We start from the raw sequence: 22,550 nt of genomic DNA, 5'->3' as shown, positions 1-22,550 counted from the left end.
GTCGTTGTTCAGTGAGGTCCGACTTGAGTTCCGTCGGGGTCGTGTTTGTCGTTCTGAGTTTGTCGAGGTTCAAGGTTATTGTTCTTCATCCTTTGTTTCATTTTGTTCTTTTCGCATGTTATGATACAAGGAGAATGAGAGTATTTGATATTGATGAATGTCGAATGCAATTTTTTTTGTTTTGTTAAAATGTTTATTTTATGGATAGTTACTGCATGCTTAAAGTAAATGTGATAACGTATGAACGGTTTGTGAGTCGTCTTGGTTGAATCGCTTTTTCATTTTACCATGGATACTATTACCTATTAGAATCGTTGTTTTCATTTAACCTCAGATGACGTCATGGGTAGAAAATCATAATTGTTTTTAGGTTTTCCTTTAATAAAAATGGGACGAGCCTCGAAAAAATGCACAAGCTGCGGGGCCCTCTAAATGTATATATATATTAAAATAATTAGAATTCGGGACATGCCGTTTAACGAATTTTACGGCCTCCCCCAAAATAATAATGCGCTAGTGGCTTTAGGCGTGCCTTTAATAATTTAATTTTCTTAAACTCGGGTGCACATTTATGTGGCCCAAATCCAAATCTCAACGAAATCGAAATGTGTCCCTAATCACGGGTATATTGATTGTGGCGTGGTTTGAGATGCATTTCCATGACGTTGCAAATTCCTTTTAAAAAATAATGAATGAGACGAGCCTCGACAAACAAAAATGCACAAGCTGCGGGGCCCTCCAAATGTATATATTAAAATACTTAGAATTCGGGACAAGCCGTTTAGCGAATCTCACGGCCTTTTCCCAACATAACAATACGCTAGTTGCTTTAGGCGCGTATTTAATAATGTTATTTTCCTAAACTCGGGTGCACATTTATGTGACCCAAATCCCAATCTCAACAGAGTTGAAATGTAGCTCTAACCACGGGTGCATTGATGTAACATGGTTCGAGATATATTTTCACGACGTTGCAATTCTCGTAAAAATAATAATAAAAGCGGTAAAAAGTTAAAATTTGCACATAAGTTCATATTTGTATAAAATCAGATAATCAAGCCGAATATAACAGTTGAGCGACCGTGCTAGAACCACGGAACTCGGGAATGCCTAACACCTTCTCCCGGGTTAACAGAATTCCTTATCCGGATTTCTGGTACGCAGACTGTAATATGGAGTCATTCTTTTCCTCGATTCGGGATTAAAATTAGTGACTTGGGACACCCTAAATCTCCCAAGTGGCGACTCTGAAATAAATAAACCAATCCCGTTTCGATTGTCCTTTAATTGGAAAAAACTCCATTGCACCCTATCGGGTGCGGAAAAAGGAGGTGTGACACTTCATACTCTACCTCATTGTTAGTTATAGAATGACATTTAATGACTTGTCGAATGGTTTCACCCGTAGGTGGTACCAAAACAATTCCTAAGCCTTCCCCCTTTACATTAGATGAGCCATCAGTAAATAAGGTCCAAATTCCTGGATTAGATCCGTTGAACACCTGTAATTCTTTTTCTGCTTCTAATTGCATACCTTGGCTAAAATCAGCCACAAAGTCTGCTAACACTTGAGATTTTATCACGGTTCTAGGCTGGTATGTGATGTCATATTCGCTTAATTCTATAGCCCATTTGGCTAACCTATCTGACAACTCATGCTTGTGTAATATATTGCGTAATGGATAAGCAGTTACTACGACAATAGGGTGATATTGAAAATAAAGCCTTAGTTTTCTAGATGCCATGATTAGTGCAAGTGCAAGCTTTTCTAATTGAGGATATCGCGACTCTGCATCTTGACATAATAAATTGGATATTGTTTACCTTGGTCTTCACGAACTAAAACAGCACTTACTGCTACTTCGGAGACAGCAAGATAAACGAGCAACTTTTCCCCAACCTTTGGTTTTGCGAGCAACGGCGGATTTGACAGGTATGTCTTCAAGGTTTTGAGTGCTTGTTGACACTCCTCAGTCCATTCGAACTGATCTTGCTTTTTAAGAGCTGAAAAGAATTTAAAACACTTTTCTGATGATTTGGAAATAAATCTCCCTAAGGATGCAATTCTTCCTGTCAACCTTTGCACTTCTTTTTTACTTGTAAGCATGTCAGGAATTTCTTCAATAGCTTTAATCTACGAGGGATTTACTTCAATACCACGGTTAGAAACAAGAAAACCCAAAAATTTACCTGATGAAACGCCGAATGCACATTTCTCAGGATTTAGTTTCATATTGAATTTTCGCAAGATCTGAAACGTGTCATACAAGTGCGATATATGGTCCCCTGAATGTTGAGTTTTGACGAGCATATCATCTATGTAGAATTCCATAGTCTTTCCTAAATGTTCTTGGAACATTTTGGTTACCAATCTTTGATACGTTGCACCAGCATTTTTGAGACCAAAAGACATTACTTTATAACAGTAAGTCCCCATGTCTGTTATAAATGAAGTTTTTCTTCATCTAGGAGATCCATTTTGATCTGGTTGTACCCTGAATACGCATCTAAAAAGTTTAACAACTCATGTCCTACAGTAGCATCAATTAGTTGATCTATATGTGGTAATGGAAAAGAATCTTTAGGACAAGCTTTGTTAAGGTCTGTGTAATCTACACAAACTCGCCATTTACCATTCTTTTTCGGTACTACAACAGTATTAGCTAATCAATTAGGATATTTTACCTCGCGGATAGACCCAATTTTTAGTAATTTTTGGACCTCATCTTGAATCACCTGATTTTTGAAAGTCCCTTATTTTCTCTTCTTTTGTTTGACAGGTGGATATGATGGGTCTTCATTTAACTTGTGAGTCATTACTTCCGGTGGTATTCCTGTCATATCAGAATGGGACCAAGCAAAACAATCCACGTTAGTTTTCAAAAACTTAATCAACTTACCTTTCATGTCGTGGCTTAGGTTAGCCCCAACGTAGACTTTCCTTTCAGGACATTGTGTAAATAACTCTACAGCCTCCAGTTCTTCAATTGTTGTTTTGATATTTTCATTTTCCTCTGGTTCTTGAATGGAATCGGGCCTTGAGCCTACATCTGTTCGCCCTTGTTCAGTTAAGGCTTGTGTTGTGGTATTCTCAACTGGATTCTGTAACTGCTATTTTTTTTCGTTTCTCGTATTTGAATTTGTTACGGAGTTGATGTTCTTGGATGTCTATTGATCCCTACAGATTTGACGTATCCCCCATGGTAATGGAAATTTAATAACTTGATGTAAGGTAGACAGAACGACATCCATCTCGTGTATCCATGGTCTCCCGAGAATCATATTGTAAGCCATCTCCATCTCTACCACCTGAAACTTTGTATCTTTGACAACCCTTTCTGCGAATGTAGTAAGTTTTATCTCCTCTTTCGTCACAACGCTGGAATTGTCGAATCCAGACAAAGTATGCGTCTTTGGTACTAGTTTATCTTCAGCTTGCATCTCGTGCAGTACTCTCAGCAGAATAATGTTCACGGAACTACCTGGATCAATCAAAACTCATTTCACATTAGTATCATGTACAAATAGAGATATTACCAGTGCATCATTATGTGGAGTTAGCACGCCATCCGCATCTGCATCATCAAATGTAATGCTTTCTTCCTCTAAGACATGTCGCACCCGCTTCTCGTGGGTAATTGTGACTTTGGAAACTTTATTGGCTGTTGTGTACGTTACATCATTGATTTGTTCGCCCCCGCTTATAACATTAACGGTCCTTTTGGGAGAAGGAGGTTTAGGGGGCTCCTGCATGTTCTTTTATGTATGCTTGCGTACCTTTCTCATTGAATAATTCAGTGAGATACCCTTGCTTTAATAGATGATCAACTTCGCCTTGTAGCAATCTGCCGTTTTATGACCATGATCATTGTGAAATTCGCACCAATGATCAGGATTGCACCTGTTTGGATTTGATCTCATTTCTTTTGGCCAACGCACCTTATCTCCCATGCCTCTTAACACCAATACCAATTCTGAAGTGCTGACATTGAAATTGTAACCGCTAAATCTTGCCTTCAAGTTCCTATCATCACTCGAATTTCCCGTGAGTTTCGATCGTTCCCAAATCTTGATGACGAACCCGACTCTCTATTTCTTGATCTATGATCGTACCTTGAATTATCCTACTTTGATCGTGAGTCTTTTCCTGCTGGGACCATATATGGTTCGTACCTATTTTTACCGGACCCTTTTTCGTTTTTTGAACGTCTCGAACTCACCTTCTCCTCTTTCTGAAATCAGGAGATAGTGTCTTCATCTATCCTCAACTTCATGCTATATCTGTTGTAAACGTCATTCCAGGTTGTTGTTGGAAATTCACGCAGACTTTCTTTGAGTCGTCTCGTGGCTTCTGAACTTTTCTCATTCAAGTTACTGGCAAAAGCCATAGCTGCCCAATTATCTGGTACGCGTGGTAACATCATTCTTTCACGCTGGAACCTATCCACGAACTCCCTAAGCAACTCTGAATCTCCTTGCTTGATTTTGAAAATATCCTCCATTCTCTTTTCAACTTTCTGAGCTCCCGAATGTGCTTTGATAAAAGAATCTGCAAGAATTTTCGGGTAAAAGGGAATACCATGTTAATGCACCCTTGGTGAGTGATTCACCAAATTTTTTGACCAACACTGATTCAATTTCTTGTTTGGTTAAATCGTTGCCCTTCACACCAGTTGTGAATGCAGTCACGTGGTCTCATGGATCAGTTGTGTCATCATACTTTGGAACATCAGGCATTTTGAACTTCTTCGGGATTGGCACCGGAGCTGCACTAGGCTTCCAAGGTTGTTGTAAGTACTTATTCATGTCTATTCCTTTGATTACAGGTGGTACTCCAGATATTTGCTCTATACGGTCGCTTTGCTCCTTGAGCTGCTTCTGCAAGGTTAGAACTAAATTTTGTAAATCAGAATTAACTATGTTACCTGGCTCGCCATCGCGAGACTCGCTTGGAGTTCCACCAGTGCCTGAGTTGACGAGCCCAGAACGTGGGTTTTCCAAAGTATTTTGATTCGGAGTTGGTGTTGGTGGTGCAATTGGCAATTGGCTGTTAAAAGCTCGGAGGGTATTACTGACTTGTTGAGCAATGAGATTTTTAAGGCATCATCAAGTGCTTGTTCGTTTGCAACCCCATTATTTGTTTCAGAGCCATCTGGAGTTCCTTCTCGTAACTGACATTGTGAATCACGCGGTGAGGGAAGTGGTGTCCTATCACCCGCATCATTCTCCTGATGTTGAGTATCTTGGTTGTTGTCGTTGTTATTCGACATGGTAAGTTTTGATGAAAGAATTGATTAAGAAAGTAAACAATTATTAGATTCCCGGTAACAGAACCAATTTGTTTAACCAAAAATAGTAATTTCGGTCAAGGCGTTATTTTAGAAGAACTCGGGTTACTAATAATCAATATATAAAATGAATAAAAGAAACTGACTTTGATAATAATCAGATGAACAGAAGAAAACAAAGTAAATTAATATATTTTGGTGATATTTCGTGTCCTTACAAATGATCAATCTTATCCTTTTATAGCTATTTCTAAGTGGTACGTTTCGTTTCTTCCATAATTGAGCCATTATTGTCAATTAATGGCATTTAATGACATTTAATGTAGCGTTACAATCAACAATCATATTTGATTCAATACAGATTCCTTTACGTTTCTCTATTTAATGCCCAATAGTTTGTATCTATTCCTTATTTTTTATCAGATTCATTCTCTTCCGTCATAAAGAGGTTCGAGCACCTGCCTTCCTTGCCTTTTATCTGAATGACTGCTCGTGCTTGTTAAAGCTCGTGCCTCTTTGATTATTCTTCATCACTTGTTCTTCTTTAACTGGTCCACGTGTCATGACATGTCATCTTATAGTGATTCCATATATAAACTTAATTTTTCCCAATACAAGTACTATATTAAAAGCACGAAGGCCCTTAGCTAAATATCGTTCGCCTTTTTACCCTTTGAAAATAGAATTTTATATTGGACAAAATAGTAATACTAATATTTTTCTAATATTTAGGATTCTAAGATTTTATAATTTGGTTATTAAATCTTTCCTTGTTTGAATTATTTAAGAATTCCTAACATTTAGGATCTTGTATGTGAGTCTTACGTTACATAAAAATTTTTAAAATAGAAAAACGCACAAAATCGTATATTTAATGCAAAAGCATTATAAAAATGAACTGCAAGAATTTCTTTAAATTTATATCCAAATAATAAGGTTTAAAGCACATCGGTAATGAAATGGTAACGGAATTCACCATTTTCTACTTTCAAAACAGTCTTTAAGCACAATATTACGATTTTTAAAGATTAAATTATTAAACAATTTAAACTAGATCTCTTCAATCACGATTCGGTATTTTTCTTCCATCAATATAACATCTGATTAAATTAAGATATTAAGATATGTACGCAATATTGTTATATTTATCTAACAATGTCTTCGAGAATGAACTTAAGAATATAAAGTCTTTTCAAAAGAAAACAAATTAAAAAATTCTTAAATGTTTCAGGGTTATATTTTCTTCCTTAACTTTAAAAAAAGTATGATAACTTGTGAAATTGAAGTAATTATATTATAACTGGAATCAATTTTAAGTTTTATTTTGATGGAGATGATTGGACACTTATAGAATAGAAATTTCTTTCTTATTGAATAACTAAATAGGATCAATAATTATCATTTAAGGAACTTAATTATACATTATTTATTTTATAACTAAATTACAACTTTTAATGTAATATTTTTATATAAATAAATTTTATTTGAACAGTATGGAAAGTTTTAGCATTCACAATATTTTAAATAAATTAAAGTTTAATTACCTTATATGATTATTTTCTTATTTGAATGATGTAACATAATTGTATACCCTTTCATGTTAAAACTTGGGATGAGTTAATATTAAGAATTTGAATCAACAAAAAATAAATTAGCCCTTTAATGTCAAGGCCAAATAATTAAGTCTAAAAATCCAATCCAATTATTTGTCAAATTTATCATAATTAAAATTATTTTTTCCAGTTGACAAAACTCTTAGGATGCCTAAATTTGTTTGCATAATAATAGTATTGGGGGTGAAAAAATAAAAATAGAAAAATAGAAAAATTAACGTGGAAAGTTTTATAGATAAGCCTTTTTTCAAGTAAAACTATATATTTTAAGGAGTATAAAGTAATTTTTATCTTATAATACAAACATACTATATTTAATAGTACTTACATAATTTTCAAAAAGATCGTATATTTACTGACTTAGGTACCATAAGACTAGAATCTTTAAAAAAGGGAAATCACCAAGGGCTGAAATGTTTAGAATGGCCATGGCTGATGCAGTATACTACATATGGTGTAGCAATTGCTACGTTGAAGACAAGGAAATTAAGTAGAAAAAATAAACAAAAAGGGAAATATGTCATGTATTTTCAGTACCCAATTCCTGTACAATCATTGCCCTAAATAGTGGAATATGACAGCTGCATCCCTTTTGGAATTATCTAGACAAAGCAATTAAACTAAAACACGTGTCCCTTGAGTCAGCAAGCTAATTTGGGGACCTAGACAACTAATTGAAAATAGACAAACTTCTGGACTAAAGCTGTAAAGACTAAAAGAAACAATTAAAGTTATGAAATGTATAATTTCGTAACATATGGCTTGAGAAGAACCAAAGGATATTTCAAGAGACAAAGAAGAGCGCAAACCACATTATTAAGCAAATTGTTCGCAGTTCATATACCAGAGGTGTCTCTGTTATTTGACTACTACTGGGGCCTGATGTCCAGTAGTAGTGTTTTTCTTTCTTTCTTGTATGTTCGCAGTTCATTCAAATTGGTAATACAATCTCTTATTTACCAAAAAAAATCATGTCTTTAAAATAAATCTAGCAAACATGCTTTGTTCACACTGTTGAGTGCTAAACGTTTGTCTTAATAATGTTTTTAGGTAAGTAACATACAAATATTACTTCTAAATAAAGTTAGTTTGACCATGAAGTTAAGCGATACCACAAAAAGAGGAAATAATATATTTTCTGTAGATCGACTTCAAATCATTTGGAGGAAATAATTACATACTTTGTACATCTTCAAAATGAGAACACATAATTATTTCACAAGTAATTATGCCTTCTTCTTTTTTTACAAACAGAGAGCAAACGAAAATACATAAACTCAATTTATATTCAAAATTGAGCAAGCTACTCGCATAAAACCGTTGCAAAGTGACAGATATAAATTACAGTAACGGTTTTCTAATCACTGTTTGCAAGAACGGCGTTGAGACGAACGGAATAGTAATCTACTGAGCTTTGACTTAGTTATTCTGGGAGGAATTTCATCGTTATCCACTTCTACTGAAAGAAGGTTTTCATCCCCAGATAACTGACCATGCATATTCAAGCCATTTTCAAGTTGTATGGCTTTTTGCATTGTTCCAATTATTTTTCCAAAGCAAATATATCTTCCACAGGCTCCATAGTCCATATCTTCATAGACATAAATATGTGCTTCTGCCACTTTACTAACATCTTCAGTTGCTAAAAGTCCTTGCCGTAGCATGAAATGACCACCTATAATTAATTAACAGTTCTTCGAGTTAGTAAACGAATCAAACAATCAACTATGTCCTCCATCTGTATTTAGTTTGGGGTCAGCTAGTTAAAGTGAGTTCTTAATCCATAACTAGTTCGAGATTGCCTTCTTTTCGAGTCAAGAAGAGGAGACCAAGCATGCTCATGTTCGAGCCACCTTGAGTTCCCAGCTTTATTGCCACTTTATTTTGGGTTCAACCAGTTTGTTCATAGCAATGTAACTGTTATGTTTACCAATCTTGAGTCCTGCTAGTACATGCTCCTAAATGTATAAGAAGGTAAGGCCTAGTCCCCCTTCAGCAACTTCATTTTGCGCACAGTGGCAATAAAATTGTGACTCGTGTTTCAAGTTAAAAAAAAAAAAAGTCGAGATTGGAGTCTTACACCTAAGTGATGGGAAGAAGCAGTTGTCATTTGAAAGTAAAGGATCTTCTCCTGTTTTACGAATCCTACAACTCTCTTTACTGAGCGAGACTTCATCTATATCCTTGGTGGTGGTTTTTCTTTCATTCAATCATCACTTCTTTATTCCGATCTCCAATTTAATTAGTGTAAGTAATAGATTCGTCTTGATTGATATGTTACCTTTGAGGTATGGAATAGAAGTTTCAAGGTGAGCATTTGGGAAAGATGGTGCCATGAGAAGTCCGGGACATAAACTAACAAGTTTCACCTTCATCTCCCTTGCTTTATTCCAAGCAGTTTTCTCTGCCCTGGTCTTGGCCAATGCTAGCCAAAGCTGCTTTTCATGAAAAAAAATTAATAGTCAAGAAGATTAAAAAAGAGCTCTTCTTAGCATAAGCGAATCCAGAATATAGAGTCAGTGATTCGGAATGAGCATGATCTTATTAAATGTATACATCTGAATTTTATTTGTATTCCCTCTGATTTTTAGACAAAATGAAGAACGAAGGTTAACAAATAGTAACAAGTACCTTGTTTTCTCTGCAGAATGTCTCATCGCTCCAAAAACTCTCATCTATAAGGTTTGGCAGGTCATTGCCTTTCCAGATGCATGCAAGTAGAGAGGAGGTGAAAATGCATCTTTTTATATATGCTGCCCTGCCACAAGCTTCTATGACATTCTTTGCTGCTTCTGTTTCAAGAAATGCCGTCCGTTCCTGAGACATGTTGGCTTGTCAGCATACGTTTTGGATTTACACAGGTTGGATTTTGTTTAGTAGAAATTAAAACATTACTCAGGCAGAGCTGCACCTGAAGGAATTTAAAGAACTTTCTCTCTTTTTCTAGATACATTTGTCAGTAATCTGATGTGTATAAGGAGGTTCAAGAGGATATCTTGCTTCAGTTATACACTCTTTGCCAAAAATACTGGATTAAGTTAAACCTAGTTAATTTTAGCTCCATCCCCCTCATCGCCAAAGGTAAATACTTCGGAGTTGAGAAAGAACAAATACTAAAGATGTGGACAATGAACTGATGCAAGCTAGTTTTTCCTTTTTCTTCTCATTGACAACTAAGAACCAAATGTAGCAGTAGTATTTAGTGACTATAATATGCAATGCAAAAGAGAAAAATATGACCAACCGTGTATCCAGAGATCCCATGTGGATCAATAAAAGATGATGTGTGGAATATAGCATGGCAACCTCTAAAAGCACTACAGAGGCTGTCTAAATCACCCATTCTTGCCACCACAACACTTTCCAATTGCTCCATTCCTTCTCTCATCAGCTCCTTCATGTCCTCAAGATTAGCTGCTCAAAAGGAAATAACTTGCAAATATTAGCAACAAAAACCAAATATAAAGAAGGGGTTAACTTCAAATTCTGTCATTGACAAAATATTCAATTCTATACAAGTAGGAACTGCACAAGTACACAACTAATTAAGGAAAAGGGGTTGCTAGTACCTTGATTTTGAATGGTAACCCGAACAAGGTAACCATATGCCAAAAGCTTCTTGATCAAGTGAGAACCAAGGTAGGAGTTTCCACTGGTGACACAAACAATTTTCCTGTCTCTTGCATTCAGACTGCAGCTCAGATCACTAGAAAAGCACATTCCATGATCATTCCTCTGCTTTAGTAGCTCTATTGGTAAGGACATTGTGACCTCCATATCTCTCTCTGCAGCTCAGAATCTGAAGTTTTCTTGTGTTCAGAGCCTTAAGCTACCTGCCACTTAAGTTGATATAGTGAGAGTGTGGCTTTGTTGAACTTCTAAAAGATACTATATAGTTACTAGCTAAAATACTAAAAATAGTAAAGATGGCGAGAAAGATGAGGTGATGTGATTGTATGGAAATTTTCACTGTCAATTAGAAAGTTAGGTTGTGTTTGTGGATATAAATGCCCCCAATTTCTGCAGTTTAGGAGGTCTCCGTCTCACACAAGCAGTATATATAAACTGAATTTCAAAGATTTAGCTGACACCTTAAACTAGATATTAGACCTTAGGAATAATTTAGATTAGGATAAGAGATGTATATTTAATTAAAATTAAGGAGATAGGTTGAAGCCAATCAGGTTCCCCATCTACACCTAACCAACATATTAGTCGTTCATTAAAATATGAAGTCTTGGATACTTCTGTCTAATTCAAGGGAAATTCAAGGTAAAGTTTGGCCAAGGGTCTTATGAGTTCACTCTAGGATCATAATTTTAAATGGAAAATGTTAAATCAACCACAATATGTCAAAATAATTTTACCAATTTATAAGGCAAAAGGCCTCAATACGGGTAAGGCTGTGTACATCTTACTCTCCGGCCTTATTCCTATCCAGACTCACTCGTGAGAAACTACTAGATTTTTTTGTTGGTGTTATAAGGCAAAACGGTAGCTTACGTGGAGACTGCAAAATCGTCCAAAAGAAAAGTCATCCAATTGATGCAAGAGCGACACTCATTTAATGCTAACCGGTAGGGTTTGTGGCTTTTGAATCTTACACATCCTAGCTTCTTCCAAATCACAATCTATTCTGCGTAGCACTGCTTTAGTCATTAGATTGCAATTCGAAAACATTGAAGATTTTATTTTTTACAACTTCAATCAACTAAACTTTGACCTTACATTGCACGTTCTTTTTTAAGTCAATCCAACTCTTTTTTTCTTACTCCCTCCCGTCCACAATAAGTGATCAATTTATTTTTTTATTTTGGTCCAAAATAAGTATCTATTTATATAATAAAAAAAATTAATTTGTTTTTCCAAAATTACCCTTATGTATGTACCCCTAAAAAGTCATTACTCCTCACATTTGAGAAAAGAAGTGCTACTATAACTATGGTGCAACATTTAATGAAGGATAGTTTAGTCACACTAACTATTTTCGTCTAGAATATTTAGTATTTCCTTAATGGGTGTGCCCAAAGCAAATTGCTCACTTGTTGTAGAACGGAGGGAGTATAAGTCAGGTTAATGACATGATTAATTTCTCTTATATTAGAAGCAACAGTTTGGTCCTTCAGCTACATGTATCATCAACATGCCTATCCGGCCCATGATTTAAGCCCCTTTTGTTAGACCAAGTTTCAAGAATTTACCCACAAAACTTTGGTTGGTCAAAATAGCTACACCGAACAATTGTTTGTTCCAGAAGCGCGCATCTGCATTTGGTACCTTTAAACCTCGTGAAATTCCAACTCAGAACAAACAACGATTAGTTAGCATGTATTGTAAGTCAAACGAAATCTTGACTAATATATCTACATTGTATGAATAGAATGTTGAATTTCAGAATGCTACAAAACCAATTGTTTGCCGTGTGATCTAGTAAAGACAACAAAAAGGAGTTAAAAAAGAATGCAGATTTCAACGCTAACCAAAAAAGGAATAGCACAGTGATTTACACAATGTAATTACAGGTCAGATCTCTCAGTGAGTTATGGTATATTCATTCGAAGTTTGTGAGAAACCACCACTTGTCGGCGCGAATTGCTTCGATTTTGCACCAGGTGGGAACACTACGGCAATATTTGATAATAAGCCATTGAAAACTCAACTCCTATAGCTGCTTTGGGAGTAATTGAAGAAATCTGAACTGTACTCTTGACTTCCAAAGGCCATTCTTTGAAACATTCTTATCTGTGCAGATTGTTCCCTTGAATCAAAAATTTCACTTTGTCCAGGTTTCATTCCATTGGACAGATCTGACAGTTCATCCATGGAATCTAGAGCTCTAACCACCTGTAGCAGGAAGACAGACAGACAATGCAAAAAATTTATGATTGCAGCAAAATGAATAATAAACAGCGTCTCTGCAAATAAGACTAATCACCTGGCTCATACGAGGCCTTTTTGGGCCTGAATGACGTACACAAGCTGCAGCTGCTTCAATCATCCGGAACATCTCACTCGCAACAAAGTTCTTTTCAAGCCTAGGATCTACTATATCTTCAAAATTTTCAGTCTCAAGTGCTTGAGCAAGCAAAGGTCGAGCCTACAAGATAGAAGGTAAATTCTCAATTTTCACTTAACGAATATAATACCCAAGTGACTACGAGAATAATGTATAAGCAAATAGGACAAACTTCAACAGGCCCAATCAAATAGGTTGAACTTTATGTTTTATTTTATGAACGACAAGTGAGGATTGTATCGCCATCCTCTGCCAGGGTGATGGAACTTAAAAAAGTAAATTAAGTAGAAACAAAAATTGAACTGTACAGCTAATAGAAGAATAAATATTCAGTTAACCACCAAGGGAGCAAAAGTGGAGAGCTCCTAGGGAGGGGTAAAAAAAATTAGCAGTACTAATAGAAGAATAAATATTGAGTGTAACCCACTGCCAGATAAAACCTAGCAATCTAACTGAGTGGAAAGAAGTAGAATATTCTGATGCTACCCGCTTCGCTTTCAAGAAAAAGTAAAGTCACAAGCTTGAAGTTAAGTGATCTTGACCTTGTCACTTGACCTAGATATCATTTTCTACTCAGCTTATACTAGTCTCAGTTATGTTAGTGCTTTAGCATTTTAATATTTTGTTTTTAATTGTCCTAGTTGTGCTAATCACTCCTCTACATCTTTTTAATAGATCAAATTCATTTTATTACAAATCACTCCAGCCAACTATCTATGAAACGAGGAATATTTAGTTTACATGAAATGAACAATCTCCTTTGACTATCCATAATAATCATCCCCCCTCCCCCTCCCCTCTCTTTCCTATTGTCTAAAATATGCACAGAGGGGTTAGTTTCCAAATTCCCTTCCTCCCAGTTTCCATTCCCTCTACCCACAAAGCAAATAGCAGATGATTCAAATACGTATAAATGCAACACCAACTCACCATAATACATCTCCTTTTTGTTAAATTGTCTACTGTTAGAACAGTTTGCCATGAGGCGCACACGAGAAGGTGCCACTTCCTACGTGCTTTAGTATTCCTTACAGACTCTCGATTAGGCCTTGGCTCGTCATCTCTGTAGTAAAACTTAATAGCGAGATGTTTATTGTCTGTCCATTTCCAAATTGTTTTATCTAAACTCCTGAACTGTGTTTGCTTGTATAGATTCGTAGTAAACCATCAACTTCATTCCTCTCCGTATCTTGAATAGCTCTTCTTCCATCCTGAGCTATTCGGCTACCATAACATGTTTATCTACTGTTTGATAGTATAAATTGCTGAACTTCTCTTTCAGAGTTGGTTCTACCCACCATACGTCAAGCTATCTATGCGTCAAGTAAAGTAGGATTCAATTACCAATCTCACTAGGAACTCAATAAACTTTAAAAGTCATTCACTGTCATGATCCCTTCCATACACTTACCTCATACTATGTAGATAGTTTATATATAAACCAACCATGTCTCTAACGTCCATGATTTGCAAAGATCACCTTCCTCCATAAGACATCGTATTTGTTCGGATACCTTTATAACCATTTGCTCCGTAAAGCTTGATTTTATTTTTTATCCCAATTATGTTAATCATGCGTATTTGATTTTTAAGCAGTCCTAACTCCCACCACTAATAAGGCTCAGAGCCTTTACAATCAATTTTGGAAACCCAACGTCCCTTCTCCCTCAAAGGAAATGAACGCTGAACCCAAGGGTATAGCCTAATGGTCAATGACGTGGGAGGAGAACCATGGGGTCTCAATTACAAATCTCAGGGAAACAAAAAATACTAGGTGATGCCCAAGCCTTGGGGTGGTTTTTTTTTTTTTTTGGGGGGGGGGGGTTGGGGGGGGGATTACTCAATACCTATGTTGGTGGGAGGTAGTAGGTGTGGAATAGTCAAGGTGCGCAAGCTGGCCCAGACACCACATGCACAAAAAAGAATGAGCGTCCTATAATCCCCAGCTTTCCCCTTAATGGGAAACATGCATGGACTATGTTTCAATACTTGGTTTCTCTTTAATTCAGCATACAACGGATGCTTGGCCACAAACTTTGATTAAGCATCAACATTAATCATTGCAGGAAATTAACAACAAATAAAAATTTTGAACTTACCCATTCAACCAGGCTTTCATCACCTAACGGCTGAGATTGGTCAACAGGTTTCCGCCCCGTAATAAGCTCCAAAAGCACAACGCCAAATGAGTAAACATCAGATTTCTCCGTTAATTTTCCACTAGATGCATACTCGGGCGCCAAGTATCTGGAATCATTCATGTTATATCAAGTAATCAGCTCGACACATCATATACAGCTACAGAATAAGTCTTGATTAATATCAGTTTAGCCCACTTCTTAGTATAGGATGGCACAGCCAATTGGAAAATCTATTGCATCATGGTTGTGCGATGCTGCATTAAAGCAACTGTTTGACTGAAGACTAAATCCTGCCCTCACACAAGAGTACAAAGTTACCAATTGGAGGATTAAACCAACTTTAGGCTGTTCTTACAAGTGGGAAATCAATTTATGTTATTATTAAGGTCAATTTACTCACTCCACTGAGTTTCAAAGTAAAAGCAGGTTTAGGATCACAATTTATGGAGATTACTTGTGACGTAACTGCCAAAGGCGTTGAGGATATAGTCAGTTGATACAAGATTGTAACAGCATATGAGGCCAAACTAGATTTCTTCAAATTTAAGACTTAGCACATGTATGACCTACCCAAAGGTTCCCATCACACGAGTTGACACGTGTGTACTATTGACATCACCTGCTAACCTTGCAAGCCCAAAATCTGCAACCTGCAAAAGAATAAAGCATTGTAAAATTGCATAAAATACATAAACTATGAAGCATAACGCATACAATTACCTATAAACCGTTACAGGTATGGAACACAAGATATTTTGGTTTAGTTGCCTAAATTCAACAAACAATGACAATACCAAGTCACAAACATAAGTTTAGGTTGGACAAACTGGAATACCTGTGCCTCAAAGTTGATATCCAAGAGAATGTTTGATGATTTGATATCCCTATGGATAATGCGGGGATGGCCTGAAAATGACATAATTAGCAAAATTTTAGAGGATAAACCAAGGGAAATTGCATAAAACAACAACTGAACAACATGCTGCATTACCAAGAAAGCCCACAGCTTATTACAACTTAAAGGATTGGTCTATTTTAGTTTCTCATGAATAAACAATGCAGTTACTAATGGCATTGACCAGTCGAGGTATTACACTTCTATGCCGAAGGATGATGAAATCAGGTTATTTTAATGGAAAACACATGCTAAGCGAGAAGCATTTGGTATTTTGCATCTGAACTACTTTGCAGAAATCTAAAACACTTCTATACCGAAGGATGATGAAATCAGGTTATTTTGATGGAAAACACATGCTAAGCGAGGAGCATTTGGTATTTTGCATCTGAACTACTTTGCAGAAATCTGAAACTGCTCCTCTAACCACTTTGTCTCCATCATTCCTTTTGTTAAGTCTCATGAAGCCCTAGACTTTAATGTGGACAAGAGGAAATATAAATATAAAAGGAAAGGATGATATTTTTTTGATACTGGGGAAAGAAGGAAATTACAGTCTTCATGCAGATAAGCAAGTCCACGTGCTGCACCAGCAGCTACTTTCACTCGGGTAGCCCAATCCATAGTCCCGCCTTTACCTGCAGCATTTAATCAAGTGATAGAAGTTAAGTTGGAATCACATCTGAGAATAGAGTGTTTATGTTCACTGTAATGTGGCACAACAGAAGGCCCAATTGGCTGTAGCCATTGTTAGCAGCTAGTCATGTCTTTGGACATTATCAGCCATGGTAAAAGAAATAAGCAACTCATCTTGAATTTGTGGTATTGGAGATCTCAATGGTAGAGAAAAGAATCTACAGTACAGCAATCCAAGTAGTTCAATTAATCAGTTCCTTATTTCAAACCGGTCTTACCATGAAGGTGATAGTCAAGCGTGTCGTTTGGCACATAGTCGTATACAAGTAGCCTTTGTTGCTCTGAGATACAATAACCAACGAGCGAAACCAAATGACGATGGTGTACACGGCTGATAATCTCAACTTCTGCTCTGAACTCACGTTCCCCTTGTCCACTTCCACTTTTCAGCTGTTTGACAGCGACTTCCCTTCCGTCACTAAGAACACCTTTGTAAACACATCCAAACCCACCTTCACCTAAAATACTCTCGGAGGAAAAACCATTTGTCGCCTCAGCTAATTCTTCATAAGTGAACCATGATCTTGAATTTCCAATACCGCCATGCTCTGGAGAGTACATAAAAGTGCTTTGCGAGCCGTTTGCAGCAAGATAAGCAGAATGTTGGGACCTTGATCTTAGGAATGATGTATCTGGAAAAATAAGTATTTTGTTATGGCTCCAAAGGCTAGGAAGAGGGTGGGTTGTTACACTTTTTAAAATAAACTGTAAACAATACTAGAAAACAAATTTGCACAATTGGCACAGCGGAAATCAATTTTTCTGACCGTTACTTTATACTTCAAAGCTGATCAATAAGTGAAAAGTCAAGAGAACACAGATATCTAAAAAGTTCAAAACCCTATTTTTCTTGAGAAAGTAATTTTACTGTGTGCGCCTGCACTCAACTCTGTAGCAGAAGGAAAAAGGATAGAGTAAATTTTCATGCAAAGAAGCAAAAGTATTATTCCAATAGTAATACAGATGGGCCATCTGTAATTTCAAAAAACAGAGCTTATATACCATTTTAAAGCAAATGCCTTCTATTAGAATGATCATTATGGCTTTGCACTCCCATAGTGCCTTTTTATTAATACAAATGTTACCATTCTCAAGAAAAGAATGATCATTATGGTTCAAATGCAATAGTTCCTTGTCACCACTACAGTAATCCATGCAAGGAAGAGTTCGGTAAAGGATGGATGCATTTAGCCACTCTGACAAATTAGAATGATTTAGCCAATAAACAAATTCTACACAACAACAATCCATAAGGAAATTCAAGAACCTATGCAAAGCAATACCTGAATTTGGTGAGGAAGCGGCAAATGGAGAGGGTCCCAAGTAATTGAGATTAAATGCACTCTCTCTTTTCTTTCGCTTCCGTGTAAACCAGACAGCAAGAATCACCAGGCTAAGGGCCAAAAACCCAGCAACAACACCAATTGCCACTACACCTCCAGTCCTATTTCCCCCACCATTTCTGGGGCTTGAATCTGCAGTGATAGCAGGGTTAGGGGTAGTTGATTTAGCTGTGGGCTTCTCTGTAGGAAGGCGAGGCACAGGTAATGGAGGGGGAGCTCCAGCTAGAGATGCATTATTAGGAGGAGCAGGAGGAGAAATAGAAGGGGGTGGAGATGTTAAGGGGACAGGTGGAGGAGCAGAGGGCAGTGAAGCTGGAGGGGGTGTTGATACAGCAGGTGGAGGGGAGTTTTGTGGCGGATTTACAACAGGTGGTGGTGGTGGAGAATCAGGGGGTGGTGATGGATTTTTCACTGGTGGTGGAGGGGAAGGTGAAACTGCTGGAGGGGGAGAAGGTGGGGAAGGAGGAGGGGCTGGAGGAGGAGATTCTCGTGATGGAGGGGGTGGAGATGAAACTGGAGGTGGGGCACTGGCAGGCGGAGGAGCCTTAGGAGAAGGTGGTGGTGGTGAGGGCGGTGGCGGCGGCGATACTGACGGTGGTGGTGCTGCTGCTGTCGGAGGTGGTGGCGAAGGAGGTGGAGGAGATTCTACAGGTGGTGGTGATTTTGACTCTGATGGAGGAGGAGAAAGCGGAGCTGGTGGAGAAGAGAATTGAGGAGGTGGAGCTGAAGAGTCTGGAGGTGGAGGAGGGGATGTACTAGAACTAGAATTTGAAGGTGAAGCTGCAGGGAAAACTGGGAGTGGAACAACAGAAGGGGAAGAATCTGGAGAGGCCATTTTCAATAAAGGTCTCAACTTTAATCAGGAATTGTACAGTAAACCTCTAAATTCCACATTGGAATTTCTCAAAACCCCTCATTTGCACACAAATAGCCTAAATCCCAGTTGATGATCCAAGAATGCAAAACCCTTTTCCTCAAACACTATATCTCCACTATATGAAAGCCTCAAAATGAAGTCGCACTATTGGCCAAGATTCAACCTTTGAAGCCAAAACTACTGCTATAAACCCTAAAATAAAGAAAATATTAATAACCCAGATCAACAGATTGCAAGAATGTACTAAAACTGAAGTCAACAGCACCCAGATTCAGTAGTTAAGGTAAACTTGACAGACCCAGATCCCTCAAATTGTCATTAGAAGAAAGCTTAATACAATGTTAGTAGTTCAAAACTCAGACTTACCTCTTAACCCACTGCTCTCTCTTAGACTTCTGGGTCTTGCTCAATTACAGGTAGGAACCTTAGAACATGAGAAATGGTGAAGCTGTACTAAACAAATGAAATGTGGGCAAATGGGGAACGTGGGTGCGACTTCGAAATAGTCGTTTCTTGATTTCGTTTAGTAAATCAGAATCTTGAACAAGAAAGACACAACATGGTGAGGCCTAAAGAAAAAGACTTGATGAATAGTGATGGACTCAGCATTTACGTCAAACAAATTAATTATTGTGCGGAATAAAGATAAATAAACCTTCTTCTGTACGTGTGAAAGAACGTTATCGAGAAGCTAAGTCAAAGAAAACATCATGAAGCCCATGTTCAAGGATGAGGTTTTTTTCGGTTTTGTGGTCTCTGCACAACAATTGTAAACAGACAATCATTAGTCATAGACCCTACACTACGTTTGGAATATTTTAGTCTAGTTCGCTAGTTGTCTTCTCCGATCTTATTCTTTTGTCAGTTTATAACTGTCATTTTCTATGGAAAAACAAATATACGTTGCTATTAGCCGTAATTATGACACACTAAATTACTCCCTTAATTACCGGCTACGCGTAAACAATGGCGCTGCTGTGCTAGGTTTCCTTGTTTTCTGTCTTTCATCGTTCTCCTTTTTTACTCTCTTCTTTGTTCTTTTCTTTTTCCTTTTTCGTTTTTGAGTTTAATTTCTATAATATTAATATGGAAAAAAAAGTTTAGCATTTTCAAAATAAATATAGAGACTTTCCATATATAAATGAGATTATTATCTTAAAATATAAGAGGTTATTTGGTGCAAAATATTATAAAATTTATTTACATTGTAAGGGATTGTTTGGTACGAGGTATAAGAAGGTATAGTGCTGGTATAAAAATTTAATACCACTTTAATACTTTGTTTGGTTAGCAAATTAGGTATAAGTTATCCCGGGATTAAAATTAATACTGGGTAACTTATACCTTATAGAGGGTGTGGTAATTAGCACCGGGATAACTTATACCCTCTTAGAAATTATGCAATTATCATTTTTGATACAACATACCAAACAGTGGATAAGAAACAATCTCAGCATAACTAATCACATCATAACTTATCTCAGCATAATTTATCCCCATAAACCGTATTCAAACCAAACGACCCTTAAGTATATGTAAGTTAAATCCTTGCTTCTAATATCTCTTCTCTTTTCTCATTCTTTTTTCATGCTGCTGCGACGTTACAAACCAACGTGGAATTTTGAATATGAAGTATATACTAACTTGTTAGAATACCATAAAGTTTGTTGAACTAACGAGAGAATAATGCTTTTGCTTTAACAAGGGCAAGAGTAGATGCGGTGAATTTTGCACGTTGATGTTGAAAGCAAAGTTGATTTCTTTTTTTGTGACCTCTGTCATACTAGACTTTAAAATGATTTCTTCCTCCTTCTCAAGATTCGAGTTTCTACTTTTGAGCTTGAAAACTAATTTGAGAAAGTTATTTGCTTGAAAACAATATTTTGGGTAAGGAAGTTATATTTGAGACACTTTTTCAATCAAACAATCTTCTTTCACTAACCACTTACAATTTCTTATTTTTTTTAAAAAATAAAATAAAAGGCCATAATTATTCAACCAAGTTTTTGCGCAAACCCTTTCCGCATAACGTTTTTCATATTCCCTCGTTTTCTTAGTGACATGTTCTTTTCTGATTACAGAAAATAATCAATTGAAAGCTCCATTTTGATATGATATAATCTCTATCTATGGCATTATTATCATATTCCAGCAATTGAAGTAGATGCAGAATGTAAATTCTTTTCTTTTGCCAGAATTAGTGATAAAATTATACTGTAGCAGTCTAATGAATACTATTTGTAGTACTACGAAAAATCATCAAACTCTTCCGTTTGTTTTTATCGGAGTAGGTGGTAGTCGTGAAGAGATCTTTATATTTCAAATTAAAAAACACCAATGTCCAACCCCAATTGCTTTCTATCCACATTTTTTTTTTTTGATAATAATGGCAGATATATTATAAAAAACTAGATAACACATATTATCTATATGGTCTTCTTGTTTGCAGTTTGAGTTATTCCATTTCCTTTACCTCGTCATTAAAGCATCGGACAAGTCTCAAGTCACCCTCTGATTATTGTTTCCTTTTGTCCTTTTCAATAAAACCAGGCAACTTTTACTTTCTTTCATTAAAAAGAGAAAATTAGTCCCAAGTAAATTTGGGTAGCATAAAAAGTTCGAACATGAGAAAATGTAAATGATTTTAGATTACCTCATGTTTGTTGCCATTATATTTGAATAAAACAAGTGACAGTTTGAATTGGTCAAAATCTGATCGTTGTGGTCGATTCAACTGGGATCCCCTCCAAGCGACGGGATAGCGAAAGACGCCATGATTTGTTTCAAACCACGTACTCACAGTGCTCGCTAAGTCGAACAACAATACTCAGGGGACGACGGAAACAGACGTGGTATGAAGGTGTCTTGACCAAAGAACGTACAAGGACTCCATGACTATATATAGGGAGGGAACCTTCCTAGAAAGAGGGGCTTTTTTCTCTCTTTCCTCTCCTCTATAATCTTCTTAGCAAAAGGAAGATAAAACAATCTTCCACTCATTATGTAAACAGATTATCTCCATCAATTGGTGGAAAAAGAAATGAAAAAGATCAATGAGATTGATCGCCCCTATTTTTGTCTCATGCATTATTTTCTTATCCGTTTGTAGATCTGGAATTTACTGTGTGTGACTAAGATTTACCTATTCATCTTCATTAGTTGATTTAATCAAAAAGGTTTCAGTATCTTTTGGTCAAACAATTTGGCGCCGTCTGTGGGGATTTCTTAGTGAAATTTTCTAGTCTCTTCCAGATCCAAAACCGTAAACATGATCAACCACCGAAAAGAGCGATAAGTAAACCTCACATGCCAAACTAGATCATGATGCTACATGCAAACGGAAGCTACAACCAGCATCCTCCCCCGCACGCGGGGCAGCCCAGGAACCAGCCAAAGCAAGCCCGAAACCGCGCGGGGCCAAGGATTGAAAAATGAGGGGAAAGAAAGCTGAATACGGCTACCGAATTCAGAAGCAACCACCCCATCAGCCATCGAAACACCAAGCAAAACAAGCAACGCTATAGATCCACCCTCATTCACCAACTCCTCGAATCGGGGGAAGGAGAATATCATGTTGGCTCACCTTCTGCTGTTCACTCAAACAGGAACGCAAGCGTCGAGCGGGCGAGCGAGCAAAAATCATCTCAACTAAAGAATGGGAAATTACTACAAAACAACTGA

The 22,550-nt window shown here is 36.9% G+C and overlaps 2 protein-coding genes across 4 annotated transcripts; both read right to left on the bottom strand.

Moving 5' to 3' along the window:
* Positions 1-8,010: 8,010 nt before the first annotated feature.
* LOC104220412 (cinnamoyl-CoA reductase-like SNL6) lies at positions 8,011-11,009 on the bottom strand. The gene is made up of 5 exons (XM_009771277.2): positions 10,471-11,009; positions 10,146-10,315; positions 9,533-9,718; positions 9,183-9,336; positions 8,011-8,576 (listed from the first exon to the last, which is right to left on the bottom strand). The coding sequence occupies exons 1-5, from the start codon at positions 10,676-10,678 to the stop codon at positions 8,263-8,265; spliced, it is 1,032 nt and encodes a 343-aa protein (XP_009769579.1). The 5' UTR covers positions 10,679-11,009; the 3' UTR covers positions 8,011-8,262.
* Positions 11,010-12,230: 1,221 nt separating this feature from the next.
* Positions 12,231-19,651, bottom strand: LOC104220413 (proline-rich receptor-like protein kinase PERK8). Of its 3 annotated transcripts, none has more exons than XM_009771278.2 (9): positions 19,236-19,651; positions 17,933-19,061; positions 16,868-17,281; positions 16,508-16,591; positions 15,894-15,964; positions 15,629-15,708; positions 15,017-15,164; positions 12,837-12,998; positions 12,231-12,745 (listed from the first exon to the last, which is right to left on the bottom strand). In XM_009771278.2, exons 2-9 carry the CDS (start codon positions 18,825-18,827, stop codon positions 12,557-12,559), a joined length of 2,043 nt encoding a protein of 680 aa, XP_009769580.1. In that variant the 5' UTR covers positions 18,828-19,061; positions 19,236-19,651; the 3' UTR covers positions 12,231-12,556. The 3 variants fall into 3 exon arrangements, with proteins under 3 accessions (XP_009769580.1, XP_009769581.1, XP_009769582.1); XM_009771279.2 differs by having other exon boundaries at positions 17,933-19,052; XM_009771280.2 differs by having other exon boundaries at positions 17,933-19,049.
* Between the last annotated feature and the right edge of the window lie 2,899 nt (positions 19,652-22,550).

The sequence above is a fragment of the Nicotiana sylvestris genome, chromosome 2, assembly GCF_000393655.2.
Source record: "Nicotiana sylvestris chromosome 2, ASM39365v2, whole genome shotgun sequence".
Classification (NCBI taxonomy): domain Eukaryota; kingdom Viridiplantae; phylum Streptophyta; class Magnoliopsida; order Solanales; family Solanaceae; genus Nicotiana; species Nicotiana sylvestris.
The sequence above is the reverse complement of the archived record's forward strand: the minus strand, read 5'-3'. Positions and strand labels throughout refer to the sequence as shown.